General features: G+C 41.0%; 2 protein-coding genes across 4 annotated transcripts in view; both read left to right on the plus strand.

The window, feature by feature from the left end:
- Positions 1 to 24,437, plus strand: part of RAD54B (RAD54 homolog B) — a 70,570-nt gene that overhangs the window by 21,385 nt on the left and 24,748 nt on the right. For all 3 annotated transcript variants that reach the window (XM_075415846.1, XM_075415848.1, XM_075415847.1), the window contains exon 4: positions 23,425 to 23,625. In XM_075415846.1, the coding sequence (XP_075271961.1) occupies positions 23,425 to 23,625 (201 nt within the window). The remainder of the gene's footprint in view (positions 1 to 23,424; positions 23,626 to 24,437) is intronic.
- FSBP (fibrinogen silencer binding protein) lies at positions 1,527 to 8,164 on the plus strand. The gene is made up of 2 exons (XM_009943520.2): positions 1,527 to 2,408; positions 6,677 to 8,164. Exons 1-2 carry the CDS (start codon positions 2,038 to 2,040, stop codon positions 7,200 to 7,202), a joined length of 897 nt encoding a protein of 298 aa, XP_009941822.2. The 5' UTR covers positions 1,527 to 2,037; the 3' UTR covers positions 7,203 to 8,164.

The following is a 24,437-nucleotide window of genomic DNA, read 5'->3' on the forward strand; positions in this document are numbered from 1 at the left end:
TCTCTCGTGGGCTCATCCATTGGTGTCTCAGCCCGGCCCGCGAGGCTGCTCGCCTGGGCTCAGGGCTCGGTTTCTGCCATTCGTCTTGCTGGGGTTCCTTTGCCTGACCCTGTTCATCTGTGCTCCTTTGTGTCTGCAGAGAGGAGCCTTCAGTCACACAGCCGCACATGGACGGACTTCTTTTTGTCACTAGAAAGTCAAGAGACTGGGCACTGCACAACGGCCTCAACATCAGAGGGGACCGCATAGGCTCCTGTGACTCCTCAGTGCTGCTACTGCCAGAGCCTGAACTAGCTGAGGCACATTCAATTTTTATATATATATTTTTTTTTGTTACTGAAGAACAAGTGCATAATTTTTTTTTTTTTTTTAAAGGATAACCACCAGCTTTCTATTCTTAATATTGGCAAAGTGCAAAGTGTGGGCAAACAGGGAAGGATTAGGTGTTTAAAAGTGATGGTTTTCATACAGTGCTGCTAACCACGAGTATTTTGTTTCTCAAATCCTAGTGTAGTGGGCTTCAGACTATAAAACGCTTTATTTAATCTCTGCTTGAAAGCAATTCCAGCGAAGTGGGCTGGTCGCAATTTTGTTAGGTGGTATGGACAGGCCAAGTCTCAGAAAGGGTTCCACACATGCTTGTTTTTCTAAATGCTAATTGATTTTTAGCAGTTAAAAGTCTCCCTTTGTTTAGTTTGAATTTCTTGTTTTGAATATGGCTAGTGTCTACTTTGGGTTTTCTCCCCTTAGAGCGAACAGGTTTACACCTAGATCTTTATAGCCTTAAGATATTTCAAACTATAATTAGATTTCTCTCCGCTTCACCCCCCCGTAGGCTCCCTTGTTTTCAAGGCTGAACACGTTAAGCTCGGGAAGCTGTTGCCACCATCTCAAACGGTGTTTGTTTCCACCCTCCGGACGCCCTTTCGGTCGTGTACGTCATTTTTCCAACTTCAGTTTTTGTCCTTTTTTTTTTTGTTTGAGCCCCTTTCCTTACATCTGCGGGTTTTCCTCTTCCCCCCATTCGCTGGTTGAGTTTAGACCACGGAAATGCAAAGCCTTGCGCGCGTTTCTCTGCGAAGACTCGGCTCAAGGCGGTGGGTTTTGAGCCAGCGTTAGCGAGTCTCGCCCATAACCAGCCGGATGTGTCTCCCGACGGCGGTGTCGGGAAGGCAGGCTGGGCTGTTCCCGGCGGGCACGGTCACAGTCCCAGCCTCCGCACGCCGCATCGCCCTCGCTGGAGCTGTCGCGACCGACTGCAGCCTTGGCCGCGGTGTCGGGCCGCGCCGGGAGCCCAGCCCGGACCCGGCGGCCGGCGCCGGTCCGGTCGCGGCGGCGGCGGGCTGGGGGGGAGCGGTCTCTTTAAGAAGCCCCCGCGCCGGGCGCGGGAGAAGCTCGGCTTTGCGGCGAGGCGCGCGCCCGCGTGTAACCTAACCGGCTGGAGGAGCTGCCGGCCCTGATTGACAGCGGGACCGGCGCGGCGCAAATGGCGCGGGGCCGGGGGCTCGCTGGGGAGCGCGCGCCGCACCCCGCCCCCCCCCCGCCGCTCCCCCCGCTCCCCGTGAGGCGCGGGGCGCTTCACCCAGCGGTTGTTGCGTTTTCTGGGGACGTCGTTACGTGTAAAATCAGCTGGAGCGCGGTTTCAGCCCGAGAGGGAGAGCTAGGGAAGATGTGTCAGAGCTTGTCGCTCAAAGCTAAATTAGGTAATTTTTAGCTGGGTAACGCGCTAATCTGTAAACCTTTATGTTTTTAAAGCCTGCGTCTGCCCGGTCTGTTCACACAAAAGTGCGTTTTGCCTGTTTCTTCTCGTCTTCTTCAGTCTGAAGCCTTATGTAGGTCAGGCTTGGCTTAAGCAGATTTCCTGAACCTGCGTCAGCTTAAGCTGAAGGAATTTTAATAAACCCTCCCTTGTAGGCGTGGGCCTAAATGAGACTAGCCTAGTTAAGCCTGATCTTTTTCTGTTTGTGAAAAAGAGCTGAGCAGAGCCGGGGACTGCATGGTGGCTTCAGAAACGGCTTCCTTAATTCAAAGATAACGATGGTCGGGAAGGCCAGATCTTCTAATTTCACCTTATCTGAAAAGCTCGATTTGCTAAAACTCGTGAAGCCGTACGTTAAAATTCTCGAGGAACATACCAATAAGCATTCTGTAATAGTGGAAAAAAACAAATGCTGGGATATCATAGCTGATAACTACAATGCCATCGGAGTAGATCGCCCTCCTCGTACCGCCCAGGGCCTGCGCACGCTGTACAAGAGGCTCAAAGAATATGCCAAACAGGAGCTGTTGCAGCAAAAGGAGACTCACTCCGATTGTAAAAGCAGCATTTCCGAGCCAACCAAGAAAGTTGTGGAGATGATTCCACAGATTTCCAATGTGTGTTTGAGAGACAGGAGCGGTGTTCAAAGGTGAGACGATTCTTTCTTTATTTCGTTGCTGAATGAAAATGATGGCGCCTCCTACCTACCCTGTAACGCTTTGCTTGTGGGCAGGCTCCCCGAGGAAACGAGCCGCCAGGGAAAACCCCCAGATGGGGAACAATGACAAAATAACGCTGCCTTTGTTTTATGGGGAGCTTTGCGGTGACTTAGCGCGGCGTTCGTTTTGCCAGCTCTCTTTCAAAGCCTGTTTCAGAGTCTTTGTCGTACTCTGGAAAGTGAGGGTTAAGAGAGAATCGGAGAGAAATAGTAGCTCCAGCCTCTACCCCTCCCCTACCTTTTAATAGGCAGATTATTCAAACACTGGCAAAGTGATGGCTATTCTCCTCCATTTAAGGTAATACTGCAGTCATTTTGCAACATACGGAACTATAACCAGTTCACGTAGGATTTTTAATAAACTTAGTTCACAGAGCTAAGAAGCCTTACTCATATACCATTTTTTTCTCATTTGCTCTGATGCTTGCATATTATGTTTTAACTGATCCCAATCCTTTAAAAAAATTTGACTCCCCACACCACAGTGCCTTTGTGAGTGCAAATGTTTTATTTAAATGATACTTTTCTTGCATTGATGGTGGTTCCCTGAAGCTGGAGCAAAGCTAATTGCAGTCTAAACTCCAGGCAATTCTGTATCGTACATTAGGTGGTTTAAATACAGAGAGAAACTGAGAGGTACAGCACTAGAAGTTTTCTTTTCTCCTAGCCTTTTTTTTTTTTTAACTGCTCGGTAAAGTGAGACACACTGTCTAGATTTGAGCCAGACATAATCCAGGCAGGCAGCATGCAGGCTTTCTCCCACAGCTGGCTAATGCCCCTCATATCTGACTTGCAACACTCTGCTGGTTCTGTATTGGTCCTTGAGGGATCAAAAAATGCCTGGGTCAGGATTTGGTTCCTCCAGATACAAAAACTAAGCTAGGGAGGAGGGAGAAAGAAGTCAAATAACTCCTCAGCAACCTCGAGAAAGCTCTCATTTTTCTTAATTTCCCAAGCAGATTACTGGGAAGTGAACTTTCTGTATTTTAATCAGATATGCTGATAGTCGGTGCAGCAGCGTAACACTCTAAGAAAAGCTGGCATGCGCACACACGCTGAATTGGATTCGTGGTGCCACTGGTTGAACTGAATGGTAACAATTGTCTAAATCCCAACATGCCAGATGCTCTAAAAATATGCTCTTGTGGGTCCTTTGCGTAAAGAAGTCTGAAGCAACTGGGCTGTGCTGCTGCTCCTGGTGAATGCCCCTGGAGGAACTGTTCCAAAGAATTCTCTGGAACAAAACGCGGCTTTTAATTGCGCTAATAAAGGTTGCAGTGTCTCGACTACCAACTTTTGTAAGGAGGAAAAAAAAAAATAGCGTGAGAACTTTGGTTTGTAGATCAGCTTATAAAAAGCACTGACGCTTTTCGTGAATGATTAAGAGCTAATGATCTCCATAGTTTGTCTCCCATAATTTAAACATTTTTTCCAGTGCCTTATGGGTCTGGTAACATTGACTTGATTACTGCTTACCCAAAATGTTTGTTCCTGGGAACAGCCAATACACTGTGCGCTGAAGGAAAAGAAAACACTTTAAAAGATTATTTTTTTTTCCCTGCCCAAATACATCATTATTTGATAGTTCTAATTTTAACACTGAGTTGCATTTTACCCTAATTTTCAAAACCCTATATTTGGTTTTTAACTCACCAGGATATGGCTCAGGTTTTGTAGGAGGGAAATACAACTTACAATGAATCCAAATGCTTAATCACACCTTTAAGCAATTTCTAGCTGGCTGTGATTAAACAAAACCTGGTGAATCATGGGTGCCTGCAGGGATATAAACACCATCCCCCAATTGTGGTAACTGTTGTTTGTCTTTCTTTCAGTCAAGTTGTCAGAAACAACATTCATAACCACCATACAGGCGGCTCTTTTGTTTCTCCATTCCTTGTTTCTCTCTTTGCTGTCTAATTGTTTTCCACTTAAGAGACTGACTCTAAGAAAAAAAAAAAAGCCTCATCAGAGGTACAGGAAGATTTGTTAATTTTCTAGTTCTGTGTGGATTGCACTTTGAGACGGATTTTTTAACTGTTCAGAGGCTTTAATCTTTGTTAGACTAAATCTCACCTGTCTTTCGTCTCTTTAACCTCTCTCACTTTCTCTTTCTGCTCTCTCTCTCTGTTTCCTTTTGTCAGAATGACCTGCTTCTCCTGCTGGTTGTTTCTACTTTTCTCAGGCTAGAAGCTGGCCAGGAGCCAGCAAATAAGAAGGAGGGAAGCTGTATTAGAAGCTGCGGTTGTGAAGAGGGGGAAGCCCAGAATTACAGTCAGCACTGGGGAAAACAAGTGAAAATTTGTGTGCAGGATAATACTTCTGATGTTCAGTGCGAGGAGTAAAAGGAATGTGAGAAAGGTATATAGGAAAAGCTGAAGCTTTGTGGTGTGAGGAGGAGGGAGTAAGGTGATACAATTGATACTCTATAGGCAGCTCAGGTAACAGTCAATAGAATTAAGATTGTCCTGGCATTTTCTTTGGGAGATAAATGAAAGGTCTTTTTTCAACACCTGCTTCAGGTGGACTTTTTTTTTTTTTTCTCTCAAAGTCTGTAGCTGAAATAGTTTGGGTGGTTGACAGGATTAATTTTTGGAAAATATATTGCTCTGACCTTGTTGAACGTTCTTTCAGTTGAGTATTGAGAAGCTTTCATGCTTTTATTCTAGAAAATGCACTTTTCATGTTAATGGATGGCAGGCTAGATCAGGGGCCTTTGGAAATTGCAGCCATGACTGCTTGTTTCTTTTAAACCAAGAGTTTTGAAGACCTGGGGAGAAGGAGAAGAGATGGTCATGCCACCTTTTGATTAAGGAGTTAGTGCATTTACACAAGAAGTAGGATGTACAAATTAAATTTCTCTTTTGCTGCTGGGGAGTTGAACCTATATCTATTGCTAACCAGGACAGTGTTTTAATAATCAGATAGTGTTTCTCAGTTTGTGGATTGTAGAGCTCCTAAGGAGTTTAAAAAGTGTAAACAAACACCTGCCACCCCCCAATTTAATAGACAGTAACTTCGGTTCTCCAGAGTTGCTTTAACATCCATGAATGTTACATTAATCATGGCTCTACTCACTGTCTTTAGCTGCTAGCAGCAGCTCCGTTCTTCAAGGGTTGGGGTATGTCTTCTATCTGCAACCAGCAGTTGTAGCCTCTGTTGTAGACAGTTATGGTCACGGTGATGTGCTGTCTTCGGTGTCGGTACCAAGTTAATATCTTGCTGTTCCCATGTTACGCTATACTGCCTTCCCAGTCATGCTGAAAGTAGTCTTTGTAGATCTGTACTGTAAAATAGATCAAGAAGCTTAAAAAAGCATTACCTGAATACAGGAGTGATGTGCAGAAGTGTAGGGTTTCAAACACAACTGATGGTAGAGAAGTGGCAGGAACAGCTTGAGCCTTATTATCATCAAAGCCAATGTAATGAATGTCAAATCATGACTTGAGGTGCCGCTGACTCAGGGGTTTACACAAAGACAGATGAGTCAAGTGGGCATTGTACTTTCGAAAAGAAATGCACAGAACTATAGGCTGTTCTTAATGCAAACATTTCTGTGTCTTCTCTTGAAGCTTCAGAAAAATGCTGAGGTCACCAATTCAAAGAGAAGGAGCAAGGATTAGCTTGATTCCCTAATCTACTGGCAGGGTCATCATTTGGGCTCTGGTTTCTTCTCCCAAGGCTCTTTGTGTAATTTTATTCAGTGATCGTTTTACATACTCCCCCCCCCCGAGACTTGGATGCATGAATCAGAAGCAGGGAACACATTAGAACAGGAGGAGATGAAGAAGTCTGGGAGATGGAAATGTTTCTGCCACTCAGTCTAAATTAATAACCTTTTAAAATCACATTATATATTATATAAACTCTTTCCTCTGTTGCTTGCATGACTTGCTGCTGCTTTGTTTTTATTCTCGTTTGTCACTAATAGCCCTTCTTGCTTGTCCAGTGTCAGAAGAAGGGCCTACCAGGATAGTTCTCTGTGGGCTATCCTGCTTTTATAGCAAATAGAATCAGAAGAAGACAGGGCTGCGTGCGTGTGGTGGAAAGAAGGAGGAGCGTACAGGTGGCATTCACATAATGGAGTCCTAGGACTAGATAGCAGAGTAGTATTTCAAATGAAGCTTTGGTTACTTACAGCTACGCCTTTTAAAAATAGTTTTTAATGGATTATTTAAATATGATTTTGTGTGTTCTAGTGCTAGTATCGATAAAGAAACAATTGCTGGTACCAGTTCACCACAGGCAATGCTGGATCACCATCCCGCGACAGTCATGATGGAGTTGCAATCGGAAGAGGATGTCAAACCTCCTCCTTCTTTGATTATAGACTCTCAGCAAAATGACAACTTAGAGCAACAGGAAGAACACCAGCTGGTGCACATTATGGAGAGGTCTCCTTCAACATCAGTATCTTCAGTTGATATGAGAGTGATGATGTCTCCCTCTCCTGTACCAAGAAGAGATGAGTTTTTTAGGCTTGAGGTTGGAGAACGCTTTAGACCGATGTGTGGGTATGACCCACAGATGTTACAAATGCTGAAAGAAGAGCATCAAATAATACTAGAAAATCAAAGAAAAATTGGTCTTTATGTCCAAGAAAAAAGGGATGGTTTGAAAAGAAAGCAGCAACTGGAAGAAGAACTATTGCGAACAAAAATCAAAGTAGAGAAGCTGAAGGCAATACGACTACGCCGTGACCTGCCAGAATACAGCAATATCTAAATATTTTAATGGTACTGTCATATTCTTTGAAAAACTTAATAATAAATGCTTTTACCCTAGCAAAATTGTTCCTTATGTTAATATGGATGGATCAAAATCTGGGCTTGAGAGATGAAAGTGTATTTTCCATGTTGTTGTTTATGTACCTTAGAAAAATACCTAGTGTGGGTTTGAATGCACCAACTCTTCTGGTCTGAAGTATAATCAAATCCTGTATATTTAAGTGTTTAGGATGATAAAAATCAAAACTTTTAAAATATTTCCACTTACCTCTATTAGAGTTGTGATGAGCTAATGGAAATTTAGCTCGGCTCTTTTTAAAAATTTTGATCATGCACATTATTTTTTCAAATAATTACCTATCCTTTAATATCTTATTGAGGTTACAGGTTAATAAATGCATATGAAAAGGAGGAATAAGAGGCTATGTCTGTATGTCTTATTCAAGTTGGTAAATCTTACGACAGTGGTGAGATTTTGCTGATACATCAGTTTGGAAAACAAAATTACTGGATTATTATATTTTTTTAATGTTCAGTACACAGTTGGATAAATGTACATCTTTTAAAATGTTAATACTTTTTATTGTTTCCAGTGGAGGTGTGTTTCAATAGGATGCTATCAAAATAGAGACAACGAATGCAACGCTTGGTTTTTAAAACTGCATGCATGTGTAATTTGTGTGTACAGTTACCATGATCATATATTCAGTTATAGTAATTATACTGGTGATCAACCACAAAAGTGTCTAATTTCCTCATTTGCATGCATAATTACTACAGTGCATGTGCAACCAAGACAGTTGCAGGTGCCTTTGATCAGTGTCACTATAAGCTACCGAAGTGAAATAGTTTCTGTGTGTAAGTAACACGTGACTTGAAATCAACAGAAGATGCTTTGTTATTCTGGGTACCTTTTATAAGTGCTGTTGTTCTGGTCTTTCGATTAGTTTCAAATAAAAAGCCCCAAATGAAAAAGAAATTGATTCTCCTGTCTGTCCTAGTAGCAGCCATTTGCTCTGCAGTTACGATCAACGTTCATAACTGGAAGAAAAATACCTGGAAAGCAAAAGTCCCAGATGATTCATTTCTTCATAATTCTTAGTCTCCTGCCTGTTATTAATGGATCCACAACTGCCTGAGACCTCTGGCTCCTTGTTCCCTGTAACAATACTTGCTCCTTCCTCTAACCTTTAGCACGAGAAAAGGAAATGAAGCACAGCATCAATGAAAAAGAGAGAACAAAGGAGATGTAATTCCTCCTGTGCCTCCCATCTCAGAGGGCCCCAACAACAGAAAGAATAAAAGCAATAGGAAGGAGAATATGTCTTCCTGTGACTGCTTGTAGCTGTTGCTCCTGTCACCACTGTTTCCCCAAATTTGCTCTTTCTTCATTCCCACGGAACCTCAGCATGCGAGCGTGAGGCGCTGGTCTGCATCAGCAGACCCTGACTGAGGTAAGCCTCGCACCTCCTGGTCGGTCTTCTGAGGGAATCGGGTTGCCTGTGTAACCACAGGGATAAATGCTGAAGGCTGGAAGCATGTGAGTTTATTTGATGGGCTAGTGGAGCTTAAAGAATTGTAGTTAAAATTTTAGGATACTGATACGAGAGAAATGAGCTTGACTGGTGGTGCCCAGGATAACTTTAGCAGGTTTCAGGTGGGAAGAGTAGAAGAACCAAGTATTTTGTTTGCAAACTGAGGAAAAATACAGACAGTGAAAACAGATGTCATCAATATGGAGTTCCCCAATACTTTTCCATTTGTTTTCTAGAGAAGAGAGTACTGTAAGTGTTTGTTCTGTTGGGAATTTTTGCGTGAGCTGAAAATGATGATGCCTGGATAAGTGGCCTCTGTTTCTGTACAGTCCTTGGCTTTCTGCTGTATTTTCCGTTTCAAGGACATCAGTCTGTTTTTATGTATCTGGAAGCACTTCAATGAGATACTCACTTCGCTGAGTTTACAAGAGTCAAAATACTGGCTTTAATAAATAAATAAGGATTTTATTTATTCTACTTCTCAGAAGTGGGGAACACCACTAAATTCTCTGCACTTGTCTTACAGTTTGGAAATGCCTGATCTTATCCTTTCAGTTAAAAATCAGAATTCTGGTTTCCAGTGGTAAGGAATTAATTTCTCTTTGTTGTTTCTGTCCTTACATATTATGCAAATGATCAAGTTTTTAATAGTGTAGAAAATAATTCCCATATGGCTCGTTGTCTTGCAGTGGTTTTGAATTATAGCTATGCTTATGTTTGCCACCAAAATGCTCTAGAGACTTCAGAATATTTTCTGTTGAATTCTCCATTCTCCTGGAGCTAGATGAGAATGTGACCTCCACGGTTTCTGTTGGCATAGTATTTTTATTTCAAGGAATTTCCAGTCTTTGAAAACTTGCAGTCCTTTCTGAAATGAGAGGCAAAGTAGATGCAAAAATAGGACTCTGAGTAGCGCAAAGTCTCCCTTGTATTCCTGATATTGGAAGGGGAAGGATGTGAATGAGTAAAGAAATAAAATACACTGGCCTGGCCAGAACTGTCTCCCTATAATTAGCATTCTTCCACATTTGGTTGTTCTGGGTTTGTCTCATTTCTTAGTGGAAGGCCTTTCGTTCTTACCTGCAGGCAGCACCTCTAATTCAGAGATCTCTCATGCTTCTTGTTTCCTTTGTCGTCGGTTGTGTTCCTTACGTATTTTGGGGAGCTTGGGCTGGGAGGGCACACTTTTCTTGAGTCCTTGTGGGGCTTGCTTGTTTCTTTACCGGTGACGTGACATTAATTTCCTTTCACTACAGAAGTGTTTCCTCCTTCAGTGACGTTATATTCCTCTGTCAGTGCAGTATGGTGCTGACTACATATTATACCTCTCCGTGCTGGTGGATCTGCATTTCCTTCTCACTTCACATCTGCTTTACAGTATCAGGTTATCTGTTGGAATCACTTCTCAGTGCCTGTCCCTGTTTTTTTCCATGTGTTCTTAACATGGGTACATGCACCACAGCTGTGGCCAGTCCTTCTGGACCTTGAAGTGCTATGAATTTTTACTGTTCCAGCAAATGATGTTTCATTAGCATGTGTGAAAGGGATGGTGGGAACCCCTTCCCTCCTTCACCCCCGTTCTTATTGTCTTACTCTCTTTACTACATCTGGCAGTCCCATTCCCTGTCTGCATGTTTATAATGTGCATAGTACAAGCAGAGTAATTTTGTGCAAGGACAAATTTCTACCATATGTTCATGTCCTACGAAGATAACTGACATAAACAGGATTCAGGGGTAATTTAATTCCAAACGTCTAATGGACTTATGTTTAGGATAAGAGTAAAAAACTGTATCTGTGATAAGTGTGTGATAATTGTGATAGCATCTTGTGTAACTTCATCTGTCTGAGTAATTGTCTAATGATCAGTCTATAATTTTGTAAGCGGCTCCCTAATTGTCTTGGGTTTTTTGTCCCTTCCTGCTTCCTCCCTGTAAGCTTTCGACTCCTGTGGAATCATCTCAGTTGATGTGCTTGCCTTAGGTCAGAATTCTTGTCAGGTAAAAATGGTAGGAGAGAGAAGTACTCCAAGACCAGGAGATACTACTTATAGCTGATCTTGCTTGTCATACTGCTGTTTTCCACCTCACTGCCTTAAATTCCTTTCTTTCATTTATATTTCTACACATCTACCGGCTTGTTCCCCCCCCCCCCCCCCCCCCAATGAGAATGCATAGACTACAGCTTGCATATTGTCTTCCTTGGACAGACTTTGGGTCCACTGGATTTCCAGTGGGCAAAGCCACGAAGTTGCTTATAATTATGAGGGAGTTGTTTCTAAGTGGGAGGAACAAATGAGGAATTTTGATAGCCAGGCTGGCTGGATAAGCTGTCTTTTAAAATGTCTTGTGTCTTTAAAGTACTTTAGGATGGTTCCATATGAATTTTAACTTTGGTGCAATCATAAAGAGGTTACTCATGAAGATGATGGTGTTGTTTTCCTAGGATGTTGATTACTTTTCTATTTCGCACATGAAAATAGAGAGAAGCCTTTAAAAATAATGCCTTTTAGTATTTTTCAAGGTTCTAAAATACATGAAATGTAGCTTCTCAGTGTGTATTCCCAACAAGTCATGCTATTATTCTGTTTTTAAATATCCAGGTCTAAAGTTGTTTGAGAAATCCCATTGTGTAAGTCTTAGATTTAAAAAAAAAAGCGTACTGTTTCCAGTAGTTAAAATAATAGTCTGTTAGCTGGGTGTGTAACACGTTACTAAATTTCAGTCATTCTGTGACCTATGTTTCGTGTTTTATCTTTGCTAAAAATGAAAGTGTTCACCTTGATGTCAGCCAAGTTGCCTGTGTGGTGATGGTTGCTCTCAAATGGCATCCGGTTTATCTGGGCAAAGTTTCCTCCATAATAAGGATAGAATTTCCTGAAGTATTATTGAACACTAGCCAACAGAATTAGTCTGGATGAATTCTTCCTTGTAAAACCTACACTTGTTCAGTGCGAAAGTAGTTGAAAACCTCACTTGTGGTTCGTGTGTAAGGGGGGGTGGATGAGGGTCAGAGAACCCATGGAAAGCGCAGCCGTCTGCGGGCGTTGGCATTCCCCACGGCCCCTGCCTTTCTTCATGCTATGGGATTTTCACACTATTTTATCCTAGTGATTACACAGAATGATTTGCTGATGTATCCAAACTTCTCTGAGTGAACATAACACCTTGTTTGACTCTGTGTTATTCACACAAGAAGAATATCATATAATTTTCATTGAATACTTAATCAGCAGTTACTCCACATGGTTTGTGATTTCGATTTGCTGTTTAGCAAGACTGCAGACTTGAAAAATCCTGCTTATTCTTTTGTATTTTACGTATGCAAATAGAATTTTTTTAAAAAGAAGTCATTGTTTCCTGGCCATTTCCTGCTGGCTCTTGATTTTCATCTATAGTTAGCATAATCACAATAATTAGCATAATTTAACATAAATGTCAACTGAAAAATAATTCCTCTGGATTATGGTGCCCCTCCATGCTCAGTTGATGTCAGGACCCAGTCTGGTTAAGGCTCAGTCATTTTGTTTACCATATTCTGTGTGTCGCCATTTGCTTACATGGTATGTCTTTGTCTGATCCTTCTCTATATTGCTAATGCTTTCTCAAAAGTATCTGTTTTTAAAGCCCGGAACTTTCTGCATGCTTGAAATAAGTAAATCAATTTATAAATTGCCTTTTTTTTTTTTTTCCTTTAAATGAACAGTGAAACAATAGGACAAAATGTTTATCTAGTTTGGGGACAGGGAGGAGGGATTTTGGACTGCCTGTGGTTAGTTACTGCAACATTATTTGTTTCCTACGTTGTATCAGGTAAAAACTGTAGTCTTGAGTTGTATCTGTTAATCACTGAAGATGTCATGTGAATGAAAGTCATTTATCATAACCCAGCAGCAGTTTGCAGGTAAATTTTATTTAGCCCACTTGTCGATTCTAGTAAGAATATCATTTTGTGGAGCTAAAACATTTATGTGTGGCATGTACCAGAAATACAGAATTAAAATTGGGTACGTATAACATTATTATTACTGTTGATACAGTCTCTGTTGTAATGTGGCATTACGGCTGCATTGTAAGAAAAAAAAAATATTTTTGACTTGTAAACTCTGCAAGTTTCACACAGGTGATGTTTGCATTGTTTTGCATTGTAAGGAAGCTTTGGCAAGTATGCTGTACATCATGGTGGGTTTCCAGGTGACATTAGTGGCATCAACTACCAGTTTGGCCAAACAACCTTATGCTGGATTGCCTCCTCTATATAATGCCCTCTATAATGTGTGTGTGCTATATATGCATTTTCGTTTCTTTATGTCTCAGCTTTATTTCTGTGAAACAGACTGCAGGAAGAATACTCTGTTTTGGATATATTGAATTTTGATCATCTTTCCTTTACAGTGTTTTAGTTTCCCTGTGCTTTTGAAAAAATACTTGAAATTTGGCATCAAGCTGGTCTTTGGCCATTCTTATGAAACCTCACCCAAGTTTATCTAATTCGGAGGTCTTTGCCAAACGCAGAATTTGATTGTTTCAGTACAAGTTTTTAACACTTTGGATGTAGTCCCTAATAGCTGAATTCTTAGGGGAGCGTGTGCAACCTGGGCGTGCTGTACTGTTGAGAGCAGAGCAGGGGTTTCTCAGCTGTGAATGCCTTGAATGAAAGCAAGAAAACATCTCCCTGGTAGAAGCCACGCAGCCTCAGTGAGGAAGCCGCTTTGTTTAGATGCAGAGAGGGTGACAGATGACAGCAAAGATCTTGAGCACAACTGCCCTTCTTTTGGGTCAGTAAGGGTTTCAAAGCTGCTGGACTATACAGTGGGGTAGGTGGTGGCCTGGCTCTCCTGCAAAAAGACCAGCAATAGCCTGGAAAATACAGTTTGTAGCTCTCTGATTCAGAGTGCTGCACAGTGTATGTGCAGAAAAGGACTGAACTAAGCTTGCTTAGGAAATTTAGCCATTGTTATAATTATTTCTGCTCGATAAAATCTGTTCTTTTCTGAAGAGATTTTCTTACATAACTGTATGTGCTAATTTGCTGTAGGTGAGTTTTAAAAATACATGATTCCGAAGTGGACTTCCAAGATGGTACTAAAGATGTTTTTCAGCAGTGCAGAAGTTAAATGTATTTTGAGAGTTTCAGATACTTTAGCTCTGAAGATATAGTGGGCATCTGCAAAGATTATTTTCAGACGAAATAGAGATAAATGTGATCTTTTTAAAAATCTTACCCTTTTCTAATGAGTATGCACGTGTACACATATGTACACACACACACACACACACATCCCCAATGAGATATGCATATGGTAAGTTGGTAAGAAGAGCTGTGCATGCTCCAGAGGCTTTCAAGCGACATCAAGGGTCAAAGCAGTCCCTTGGGAACAGCAAGTGGACCCAGTCTGCTGCTGATGGAAAGCTGCCACATCTCCATGTCTTCTAGTGTTTCCTTATATAAGCAGCCAGCTCAGGACCGAAAATAGGGTTGACACAAAGTAGACTCTGTTAAAGGTATCCTCAATTTACAGCTCCCTGCATGGAATCATCTTATTATTTTGCTTTGGAATTTCTATGCAATTTAAGTTCTATTCACTTTTATTACATCCAAAACCAGCATAGGCAGCACGGTAAGCACCGCTTACCTCCACTAGGATTAATTTCTCCTCTCCCTCCTCCTTCATCTTCCCTGTTCCAGTTTTGCTTTTCTAGTAACAATTACAACTAGAGCTCTAGGTTTTTGTGCTTGGGCCATAAATACTGCTTGTTGCTTGTCTGTTTGGACTGCTGAATGGATTACATTTGTGTACACCAAAGTTATGTAACTTGATTTGGAAAGATTACTCTTTCCCATTCCAAATATTTCGTCAGCCACTCTGCAAGTAATCGTTGCTGCATAACACATGAAAATTCTCAAAAATATGACTCATCCTTTGTGTCTTTTTCCAGGGTAGTGACATAAATTTTAAACAGTCCTGTTTAAATAATTTAGGATAGGAATATATTGCGTTTCATGCTTATGACAGTGGGCATAGGTTTTATTGATTATTTTTATTTTAAGGGCTCTTTATTATAATCCAGGGAAATCAAAGATGGCTATTAACAAACACTAACAGTACATTAAAAATATTTTTCCTTCCAATATGTACTAAAACAGATGTTAATACAAAGGATACGTAATCTTAATAAATCCCTTTCTGCCTGTTTGCTTTTTGTTGCAGTTCTAGAAGTCTTCACATTTTAGAAACAGAGATTTTGTACAGCACAGAAATATAGTTCTATTTTTAATAAAAAACAGTAGAAGTAATAGCAAATGCTTAAGAGAATGCCAAACTATATATTTTCAATGTACTACATATGGATTTAGCTGTGTACCTTCCATTACATTTAAACACAAAAGGATGCATACTTACACCTCTGCAAGCTGCTTCAAATATTGACTGCTTTTTCACATGACTGCAGTTAACCTGTGATTGTATAATAGTCTAATAACTATTTCTTAGTAATGTAGATTTTTGGGTATTTTAAATATTTGTAATTTTCCCACTTATATCATATTTAGACTATCATTTATTGCAATAACATTCAGTACTTACAGAACCCAAGTATAGATGTTGCTTTCTGACACGACTTTTGCACTTATTTTTTGAAGGAAAAGAGCCTTTACTTGACAAATTAATCAAAACAACTTTTGGTGTGGATGGCAACATGAAGAAGTGTATTAAACAGTCAACTTGGGTGGGGTTTGACTGGTTCCAATGTTTTACCAAGCTGATCTGGCTCACTGCACTGAGTGATGCCTGCAGTCTTTTAGAATTCTCAATGCTGCTGCTTTTTTCTTTGCTGATAGGACTTGCACATCTATTTCTGTGGACTTGACAGAAGCTTTCAGCTTAGTTCGTTAAGTTTTTACAGTGGCAGCTGGAGTCAGTTGGATTTTTAGACAGTTGAGATTTTTAGGAAGAATGGTTTTCTGCCATGGAGCTATAAGTTTGAAAGTCTATGCTCTGCATACTCCATTCTCTGCAGCTGATACCCTTAAGAGGTAAATGTTTCATTAAACAGTGATGAGAGGATTATTCTACTTGTTCAAATTAAGTACATCCACCATCTCTACTATGGGATACAGAAGGTTCCTCTTTGAAAGGAGAATTAAGGTTACAAACGCAAGTACCCCAAAATTTGCAAGTATGCACAACCTGAATCCAGCCTTCTTGTGCTGTTGGGTATAGTCATTAATTACATGATTATGGGTTATGTTACTGTAGGCTTCCTTGCCAGTTTCAGTTCACAGAATGGATTATGTCCACTTGGTGAGCCACTGTTCAGTATTTTCTTTCCACCTCTTTGTTCGGTTACAGACTTATGCCTGGTTTTCAGCACACTATTCAAACTATTTTGAATTAATTAGCTATTTTTTTTTCTCTGGTGCCCATCAAGATAGTATCTGAGTGCTTCACAGATGTAATTACGTTTCACAACGTTCTTGTGAGATAAGAGGTTGGTATAATCTCCACTTTCTAGGAGATAAAGCAGGAGTTGAGGTGCAGAGAGAATTAACACCAAAAAGCCCTGTTACTACTGAAGGTGCAGACTGAATCAGCTAGGACTGCATTATCTCAGTGCTTTACTAAACCATACAGTTAATCTTTCCAAACCACAGCTTCCAGTTGCACCCATAAGTGTTCACTATTACTACGAATGAGACTGAATCACAAGTCAGGCACTTGGACCAGTGTTTACTGCTGAAAAGTTGGGGTTAAATGACTTTCCTTACACCACAGAGGAACTCTGGAAGATGTGCAAGTAAAATCCAGTTCTGTGAGGCTCTATTCAGCTTATCTAAGCACAGGAGTGGACTTTCTGTCCTTGCAGTCTTGGCCTCCTTCATCACACACCTTTCGCGGTTTGCAGCAGAACTGCCGAGCAGTTCAGTTCTCTGCACTGAATGAGCAAGAGGTCCCATGGCAATGTGGTGCAGCAGATTTTCTGTAAAGACTTTATCATTAATGCAGATGCACAATTGGGCAGATCAGGTCACTGGAACAGTCTTTTTCTTGACGTTTCCAAACTTTGCTCAACTTTACAACCTTAAAACTATTGACTTAATGGAAGCTGGGTTTTGGGGGTTAGGGGTGGGTGGGTGATGTGGTTTTGTACCGCCAGGTTGTAGATGTTAATCTGTTGGCTTTTAGAGCAAATTAACATTTCTAAACAGATTATATCATATAATTTGATGTTTTCATCTATGTAAGAGAGGCAAGGTTGAAACTCTTATCTTTACCCTTTGGGATAATAAAGTGAAATACTGCATTAGGAGGTCACTGGATTCAGTGTAGACCATTAACGTAGTGGCGTGCAGTGTTTTTTCCAGTGAGTTTTGCATGTGTTTGCTGACAGCAAAGAGACTGAAAGACTTGAACATTTTTCAAGTTGAAGAGCAGAAAGTACCAAAGGGACTTGGGGGAAAAAGAGAATGATCCAAGCTTTACCTCCTGCTTTACATTCACCTACTTGTCCACTAGAAGTTATTTGCCCGATTCTGGGTCCTCCACCAGTCCTAAACTCAGAATTTATTTGGGTTTGTCTCGCAGGGTACGATCAGTAAAACAGATCCAGTTCAAAAGCTTAATTGCCTCCATCTCTTATGTTGCACCTAAATCTCCCCTTGCTCTCCTACCCCAGCCCTACCCACATGGAGAGCAGCTGCTGAATACCTTTCTGTAAAATCATATGGAACAATGTAACAGTTACAGTAGTTTTATGTTGACTACCATTAAAACTACCTTGGTAGTCCTAAAATTTGAATTGGGGAAGAAGTTGAAGGATGGAGGGTGAGGAGTAGGCCCTGTTTACCAGGAGGTTGGGTTGCTGAGTGCCATTCTGGGCTCACCTGCTTGACGTGTTTTACCTTGCAATGCCATGTTGTCCTTAGCTGGTTTATTCACTGACATTTTTCACTGTATTTTCCCTGTTACTGTCTAATCAGCTCCTGTTCTCATTTCTCCCTCCCAAGTTTTCCCTTGGTTTCCCTTGATGGCTTCCAGCCGTATGTTTTCTGGTGGAACTTGAATTTCGAGGGATGGAGATGAGGGGCAGTAAGTTTTTCTTGCCCCAGTTCCTGCTCAGAAAATCCCCACTCTCTCTCTGCTGTTTGACTCTTATACTGGACTCCAGTCCCAGTCTGCCCCAGTTATTTTGCCCATCCCTTCTCCTGAAATAATCTGTTGCTTTCCTACTCTTTTTACTCCCTGCTTGGTTTCTAGCCTTTCCCTGGCATGTTCTGGTTCCAGCTCTGACTTACGGTCTTGTACGCAGTTGTCAGTTTTCCGCTGGTTTGACATCAGCCTACCTTTCCAGCGGCAGTCTGTCTTTTCAGGCTTCTTCTCCCAAGTTGCTCTTGCTTGTAGCTGGTCCTTGTCTTTGCCATCTTTCCCTAGTTGGTGTGAGGAGGGGAGGTGATGTTTCCAAAGGAGAAGGAACCAGGAGAAATTCCTGCTGGCATGCTTGGAAGACACCCAGCTGTGGTCGGAGCAGTGAGAGCTGTGACTAGAGAGAAAGCTGTTCTCGGCCTCGGTTAGAGCATGTCCAGCATGTAATCCTCAGGAAATTAAGCTGCAGAGAATGTGCAAAACGGCATTTATTTCCAAGAGCTTTTAGCTTTCAGGAATGGAAAAAGTTTTACCCTGGCCAAAAGAAAAAAAAAAAAAAGTGCCATCTTCTCCCCAGATTTTTAGATTCTTCTCCAGAGTGTTGAGTTGTTAGAGCTTCTACAAGGACTAATAGTTTATTGTGACTAAAACTGTATTAACCTGTGAGTTTTGTTTTCATAAACAGTGATTTTTCTTTTACTGAAAGTTTTTATGGACATTGTGCATGTGTGTGAATATGCGTGCTTAGCCTGGGACAGCTAGCATGGAAGATGTCCTGTGGACTGATGAAGGCCTGGCAAAGTTACCAGCCATGTAAAGTAAGATCTATTAATGGAGATCACCATAGTAATGCACATCCAGCAATCGAGAGGCTAGTTTGGTTGGAGTTTCAGATGAAAGCTGTGCATGTAAAGTGACTTTAACACAGATGTTTACAAATATGAAAATATATTTGGTCATTTGCACTTTTGTTTAAAAATAATTTTATATGTAAAACAATGATGTGTTTTTCAAAGAAAATATTCCTGCTTGAAATATCAGTCTTTAGGTGAATTTTGTTTTTAAAAAAGGTGTATGAAGCACTCAATTGTAATCAAGTGACTGAAATGTAATGCCAGCTGTCATTGATTCTTGTGCTTTTAGGGCAAGTCAGCTTGACTGTTGCTGGTTGCATAAAACTCTCATAGAAGTGCTGTGAGAAGAGTTATTACATATTTTTCCATCTTTGAGGCACACCAATATACATTTACATGTTAGCTTAGTATTAAGTTTATCATTAGACTGAAATTGCTTTGCCAATTAAGGATGATGCTATCTTCCTCTTGTAGGTCTTTAAATATTCCTGGGTTATCTTAGCGGTGTTTAACATGCAGATCTTTCATATGGAACAAGACATTTAACTACTATGTAAACATCTGTTCTCTAAACGTTATGAATTAATTTGATTAAGGAACTTTTTTATTATTTTTGGAAGACGGCGATGACACTGGGTCTGCGGAGCAGATCAATGGCACACGTGCAGAGTGGCTGCGCAGGCTGCAGCAGAGCACTGCCGTCGAGTTTCGGCTGTGATTCAGCCAGAGCCCAGATCTCTTTTTACCTCAGTCCAGATTTTTTTTTGCCTACCTCCCTTCTTAATTCTTTAGCACCAGAGAGCACAACTTGAATCAAAGTTGTGTTCTTTAAATTGTATTTTTTGTATTTCGACAGTGCTTTTTATTTAGCAGATTCAGAGTGGTTGAGGGAAAGCTCTCCGTCGTTCCATACATGCTTGCAACGTGGAAGTTCAGGTGTGGAGGTGCTGGGTAACTTGACAGGTCCCGTGGTTTCCAAATCACCCCCGTCTAACAGCAGCTGCCACTAAAAAAGGGGCAGCCTTCCAGCCTCCTCGTTCTGAACCACACGCATCCCTTCGCTGTACTGGCTGTAGCTGCTGATGGGATCCATTGAGCTGGCGTGCCTGCAGCTGGTGGGTGAGAGGCAGAGGGGCAGAGGGAAGGCAAGGTGAGCTCCTGGGCTTTGGCAGCAGCCTGCATTCGAACGGGGTTAAGCCATCCATTAAACCACACCGCCGGCCGAGGTGCTCAGTGCCCGGCTCACCGGAGCGTGCCGCACTCCTTACAATAACACATGCTTACAATGTTGCAAGCTGCAGTGTATAATATACTGGAAATGCATGTCTGAGTTACCTTTTGTGGTCTTTCATAATGCAACTGCTTTCTTGGTGCACTGGGAGTCACCTAACGCACTTAATCGATGCGTTTTCTCTAAATCCTGCTCATCAGAAACTGGTTAAACTAGTTTGCCATTGGAACGCTCCCTGTCCCCTCTCCTGGACCCCGTCCCACCCTCTGTAAATCATCACCTTCCCGAGGCTGCTGAAACTCTTCCTCATATCAGCTAGGCTGTGGTTTATATCTTGACACTTAAGCTCTTGCTTTCTCAACCAGAGAGAGGAAGCTTTTTATTTGTGGAAGCTTTTCAAAGCCTTATTAGCCACATCCTTAAGGTTCCCAAGCCCTTCATTCTGGGAGGAAAGATACGCCACTTGCTCGAGTTTCTTCATGGTTAAGAAAACCGCACTCCCAGGCTAGGCGGTTTGCTCTTTGGGAGAGAAATGAGTGGGCACTATTTCCTGATCTTTCTCATACTCTGGTGTACACACAGTTCCTGTTACTTATTATTTTCGGTCCAAACTGATTAACAGCAGAGCTCAGAATTTACGATTGCATTTTTACCTTCCGGAGTCTCAGCAAACCCAGCTGAGTTTAAGATACTGTCTATGGTCAGTGAGCAGCAAGGGTTTTACTGTTGAAACCATTGCTCTCTGTACCCCTGTGTCAGACACTGAACTTAGTCCTTGTGTGTGCCGTACCAGTCTCATTTCAATTCCTGAGGAGTTCCTGACACTATTTACTGAAATTGGATATTCTGCTATTGCACTGGAATAAATCTTTGAAGTTAAATAGGTATGATGCCGAATACAAACAAAAATGACAAGATGAAAAGAAGGCTGAATGCAAGTACCTGCCTGCCCAACACTGCTGGTGAACAGGGTTAGGTTTTCTATTCAAGGAAATTCTGTGGAAGGTCATTTTGAGAGAATGTAACTATTTTTACATAAAAATGTTTATTTTTTTAAAAAAAGAAAAATACCTTAATACTTTTATCTGAAACTCTACTGTAGTTATAGGTAAAAAGAGAACATTTTATGTAGCACAGAAACATCTTTATTGGATATTTTTATAAACAAATTATGATAATTCAGAATACAAACTGAGGGAAGAACTCAGCATTGCAGAGGCTGTGATTTTTCAGTTTTCCTGTAGGAACGTGATAGTATTATATGGAGTATTGGTGCCCAGTTTGCTTCTTGCTGGGGGCAGGTTGCTTTAGAACTCTTTTGCAGCAAAACTCACTATTACAGAATGCTAGCAGTTTCCAGCCCTGTTCCTAAATTACTGGTTTTCTTATTATTTTAAATGAAGTAGGGATAAGAAGAGTTTGAACAATTGTTACTGACCTGAAAGTTAATCTACTGACGATTCAGCTAACACCAGGCAGGACTCCCTGAGTAAAAGAGCAATCACCATAAAACAGATCTCAGGGGTCACCAAACTCCTGTGGGAGGTCAGTGGAGGAGATAAGGAGGTGGTCATTTGTTTATGGATGGTTATCCTTCTAGAGAGAAGAAGAAAGTTCTGTAATAAAATCTCCAGTTCTTGCAGTAAATGTTACTTAAAATCTTGATACGGAGAAAGAAGTTGCTGATTAAACCGAGAGAATCAGTTTGAAGAGCAGAGAGACAACAGTCTTGCATTTATCGTGCTGAATCAGTTTACAGTTAGAAACTCATATAGAACTAAATCAGTCTTTTGTATTTTTAGCAATGTACAGGTTTTCTTTCCTCCCTCCCCCCTCTCCTTTGCTCCTCCAAATCTTAGCACTTGTGGTTACTGAAGATGCAATAAAGCTCTTGTACCTTTTTTGCAAAACTGCAAGGATTTATTCTGGCGCTCTGGCTCATTTCCCAGGTTTCATCTACAAAGAAGCCCCTACATTTCAAAAAGAGATGCTCTGTTCTGTTTTCTCACCCTTCCGCAGCGTACCAGTGTTCAGTAGCTGCTCTGTTACCCCTTGGAGATGAGAGCGTCTGTCGCGTGGAACACTACAGATGTTGGCTAATGCCCGGAAGAAACATCCACCTATGGAAAATCCTGTCTATCTTAGGCACTGTGTTAGCACAGAGTTCTACACAGACAATAAAACTTTCTTGAAAGTTTTTCTTTGGGAAGAAAATTCTATTCAATAAATATAGCATTTTTCATTTAGATAATACCTTTTTAGTAAATGCTAGCCTGAAAAATCACACTCATTTCAGGCATGTAATTTAAGAGTGTTTCACAGTTTAAGAATATGTAGACTTGATGTAGAAGTGATAAAGTTGCATCTTTATTGGACCATTATTGTAAGCAAAAGTTTACCCTTGCCAATTCTCCTTTAAATACCAGCACACTTGGAAATTCTGGAAAGGTTAGTCAGTGGAATAAGACTTTTTTGTAACAGATTTGTATAGTATTGAATCCCAGATGGAATCAAAGGAGCAAAACGATTTAAGCCTTTAACCAGCATGCAAGGGTATTTTAATGAAAATTAGCCCCATTCTCCCTTTGAAGCTGTGCATGTGCTGAAAAGGAATGCTACAGATATTCCTTTAGGTAATGCTGGGGCTTTATCTACCATTACTTAAGTCAGATTGCAAACTCTTGAAAGCATATATTTATTCATAATCAATATTATAATCAACTGCCATCTGTTCTATTATGATTTCTTAACCTTATTTACCTACATATTTCCTATTAATATTTACATCCGTGGCACTTACAATTAGGTAAATGCTGACAAATCTAAATCAGTCTAAGTCTAGTAGCAACATTTGAATTGCTGCAAACTCAAGAGATGGTCTGGGCAAGATTTGCACAATTACTTATTTTTAGATGGTATAAGGAAAGGAGTGGAAATAATCTTTTGCATTATTACAATTATGCTTATTGTGCCACTTAGTACTAATGACTTCAGCTCCGGATCTGGTTACTGGCCTCCTTTACTCCTTTTCCTGAGTTCTGCGTTCCTGTCCTTGCTTCCAGAACATTGCCCAGCACCATCTCACCAGGCACCTGTTTTCATTTTCTCCAATGCTTATTTTCATTTTGGTCTTTTTCAGTCTTTCCTTTTATTTTTTCTCCCCTCTCATCATCTTGTATGTCAAATCAGGAGCTGTCTTACTAATGTTCCAAGTAATGTGGTTTTCCTGAAGTGCATGCTTTCCAAAAACAATGTAATTATTCCTATTTCAGGATAAGTCCTCATGTGCTGTTCCATCTCAGTCCAAACTTACAATAAGCAGCCTAGGACAGGAAATGCACCAGTTTGTTTATATAAGATGAATGCATAGATTGTCCTGGATTTGTTTGCAATGCAAATGACTGTACGCTTCGTCAAGAGAACCTGAGATATTCTTTGTTATTTTATTTCCCTTCTAGATGCACTGTATTTACCAACATCAGGGACAGCAAAGGAAGAAGCAGCTCAGGAAGAACCTGGCTGCCTTGCAAAATATTTCAGTGTTGTGTGGTGTAAGGCATCAAAGAAAAAGCACAAGAAGTGGGAAGGCGATGCTGTTCTTATTACAAAAGGAAAGTCAGTAATATTGAAAGATATGGAAGGCAAAGACATTGGAAGAGGTACTGTAGATTTGCATACTTGTGTAAGTGAACAACTGGCTTAATATTGTTGTGCTTTGAATAAGAGCCACAGCTCTTTAGGTAATTTAGAGTTCTCCATACCAATGTCGACCACAGGATGCAAAAACAGTAGGATTTAGGGGGGGGAGGAGACGGAAGGAAAGCTTTATATTCCTTTCATATAAGGCAGATGCATGGGGGAGGCTGGGGCAGGCTGAATAACATTATGCACAGAAACACCAAATGCTAGTCCAAGGAGAGGATCTGGGAGCGAACGGCTGTACTAATTCAGCAGAGATGCCAAATGAGGGATGAGTAGTTGATTTCGGTTGCTCACATAATGTAATGGAGAAGGTGTTACAATAAGGGGAAGATACACAGGTAGGTTTCTTGTAGATATCCCAGTCAGTAGTATGGCAACCAGGAATGCCACAGGTTGGACCTGTACTTTTCAGCCAGTCAGACAGCTAAAAATACTGTCTTTGTTGGAAAGACAAGCAAACAGCAACATTTTCCAGCCCAGCCAGTCAACTGTGTAGCAATTTTTAGTCTTGTAGTTTTAGCAGCAGCTGCTGCTGTAAGACACAGTTTGGGTTGATATCAGAGTTAAAAATAAGACTTGCAAACTATAGGCTGCAGTCAGCTTGAAGCAGTAATTTTTTACTGAAAGCAAAGCAAGAATTAACTTTGCTAGCTGAGCCAAAGATATCTTGTAAGGGAGTAGGATTGAACAATGTTGCTACAAAACATAATTTGATTAATTCCAGGGCTGAGATGGCTTCTCTGCTCTTTTGTTACAGTCATGATATTGT

The sequence above is a fragment of the Opisthocomus hoazin genome, chromosome 3 (assembly GCF_030867145.1).
Source record: "Opisthocomus hoazin isolate bOpiHoa1 chromosome 3, bOpiHoa1.hap1, whole genome shotgun sequence".
In the NCBI taxonomy this organism is placed as follows: Eukaryota; Metazoa; Chordata; class Aves; order Opisthocomiformes; family Opisthocomidae; genus Opisthocomus; species Opisthocomus hoazin.

Bases quoted from the DNA above. Each gene is read 5' to 3' on its own strand.
- FSBP (XM_009943520.2), top strand. From the start codon at position 2,038: ATGGTCGGGAAGGCCAGATCTTCTAATTTCACCTTATCTGAAAAGCTC. The intron at 2,409-6,676 runs GTGAGACGATTC...TGTGTGTTCTAG, and splicing joins GACAGGAGCGGTGTTCAAAG to TGCTAGTATCGATAAAGAAA.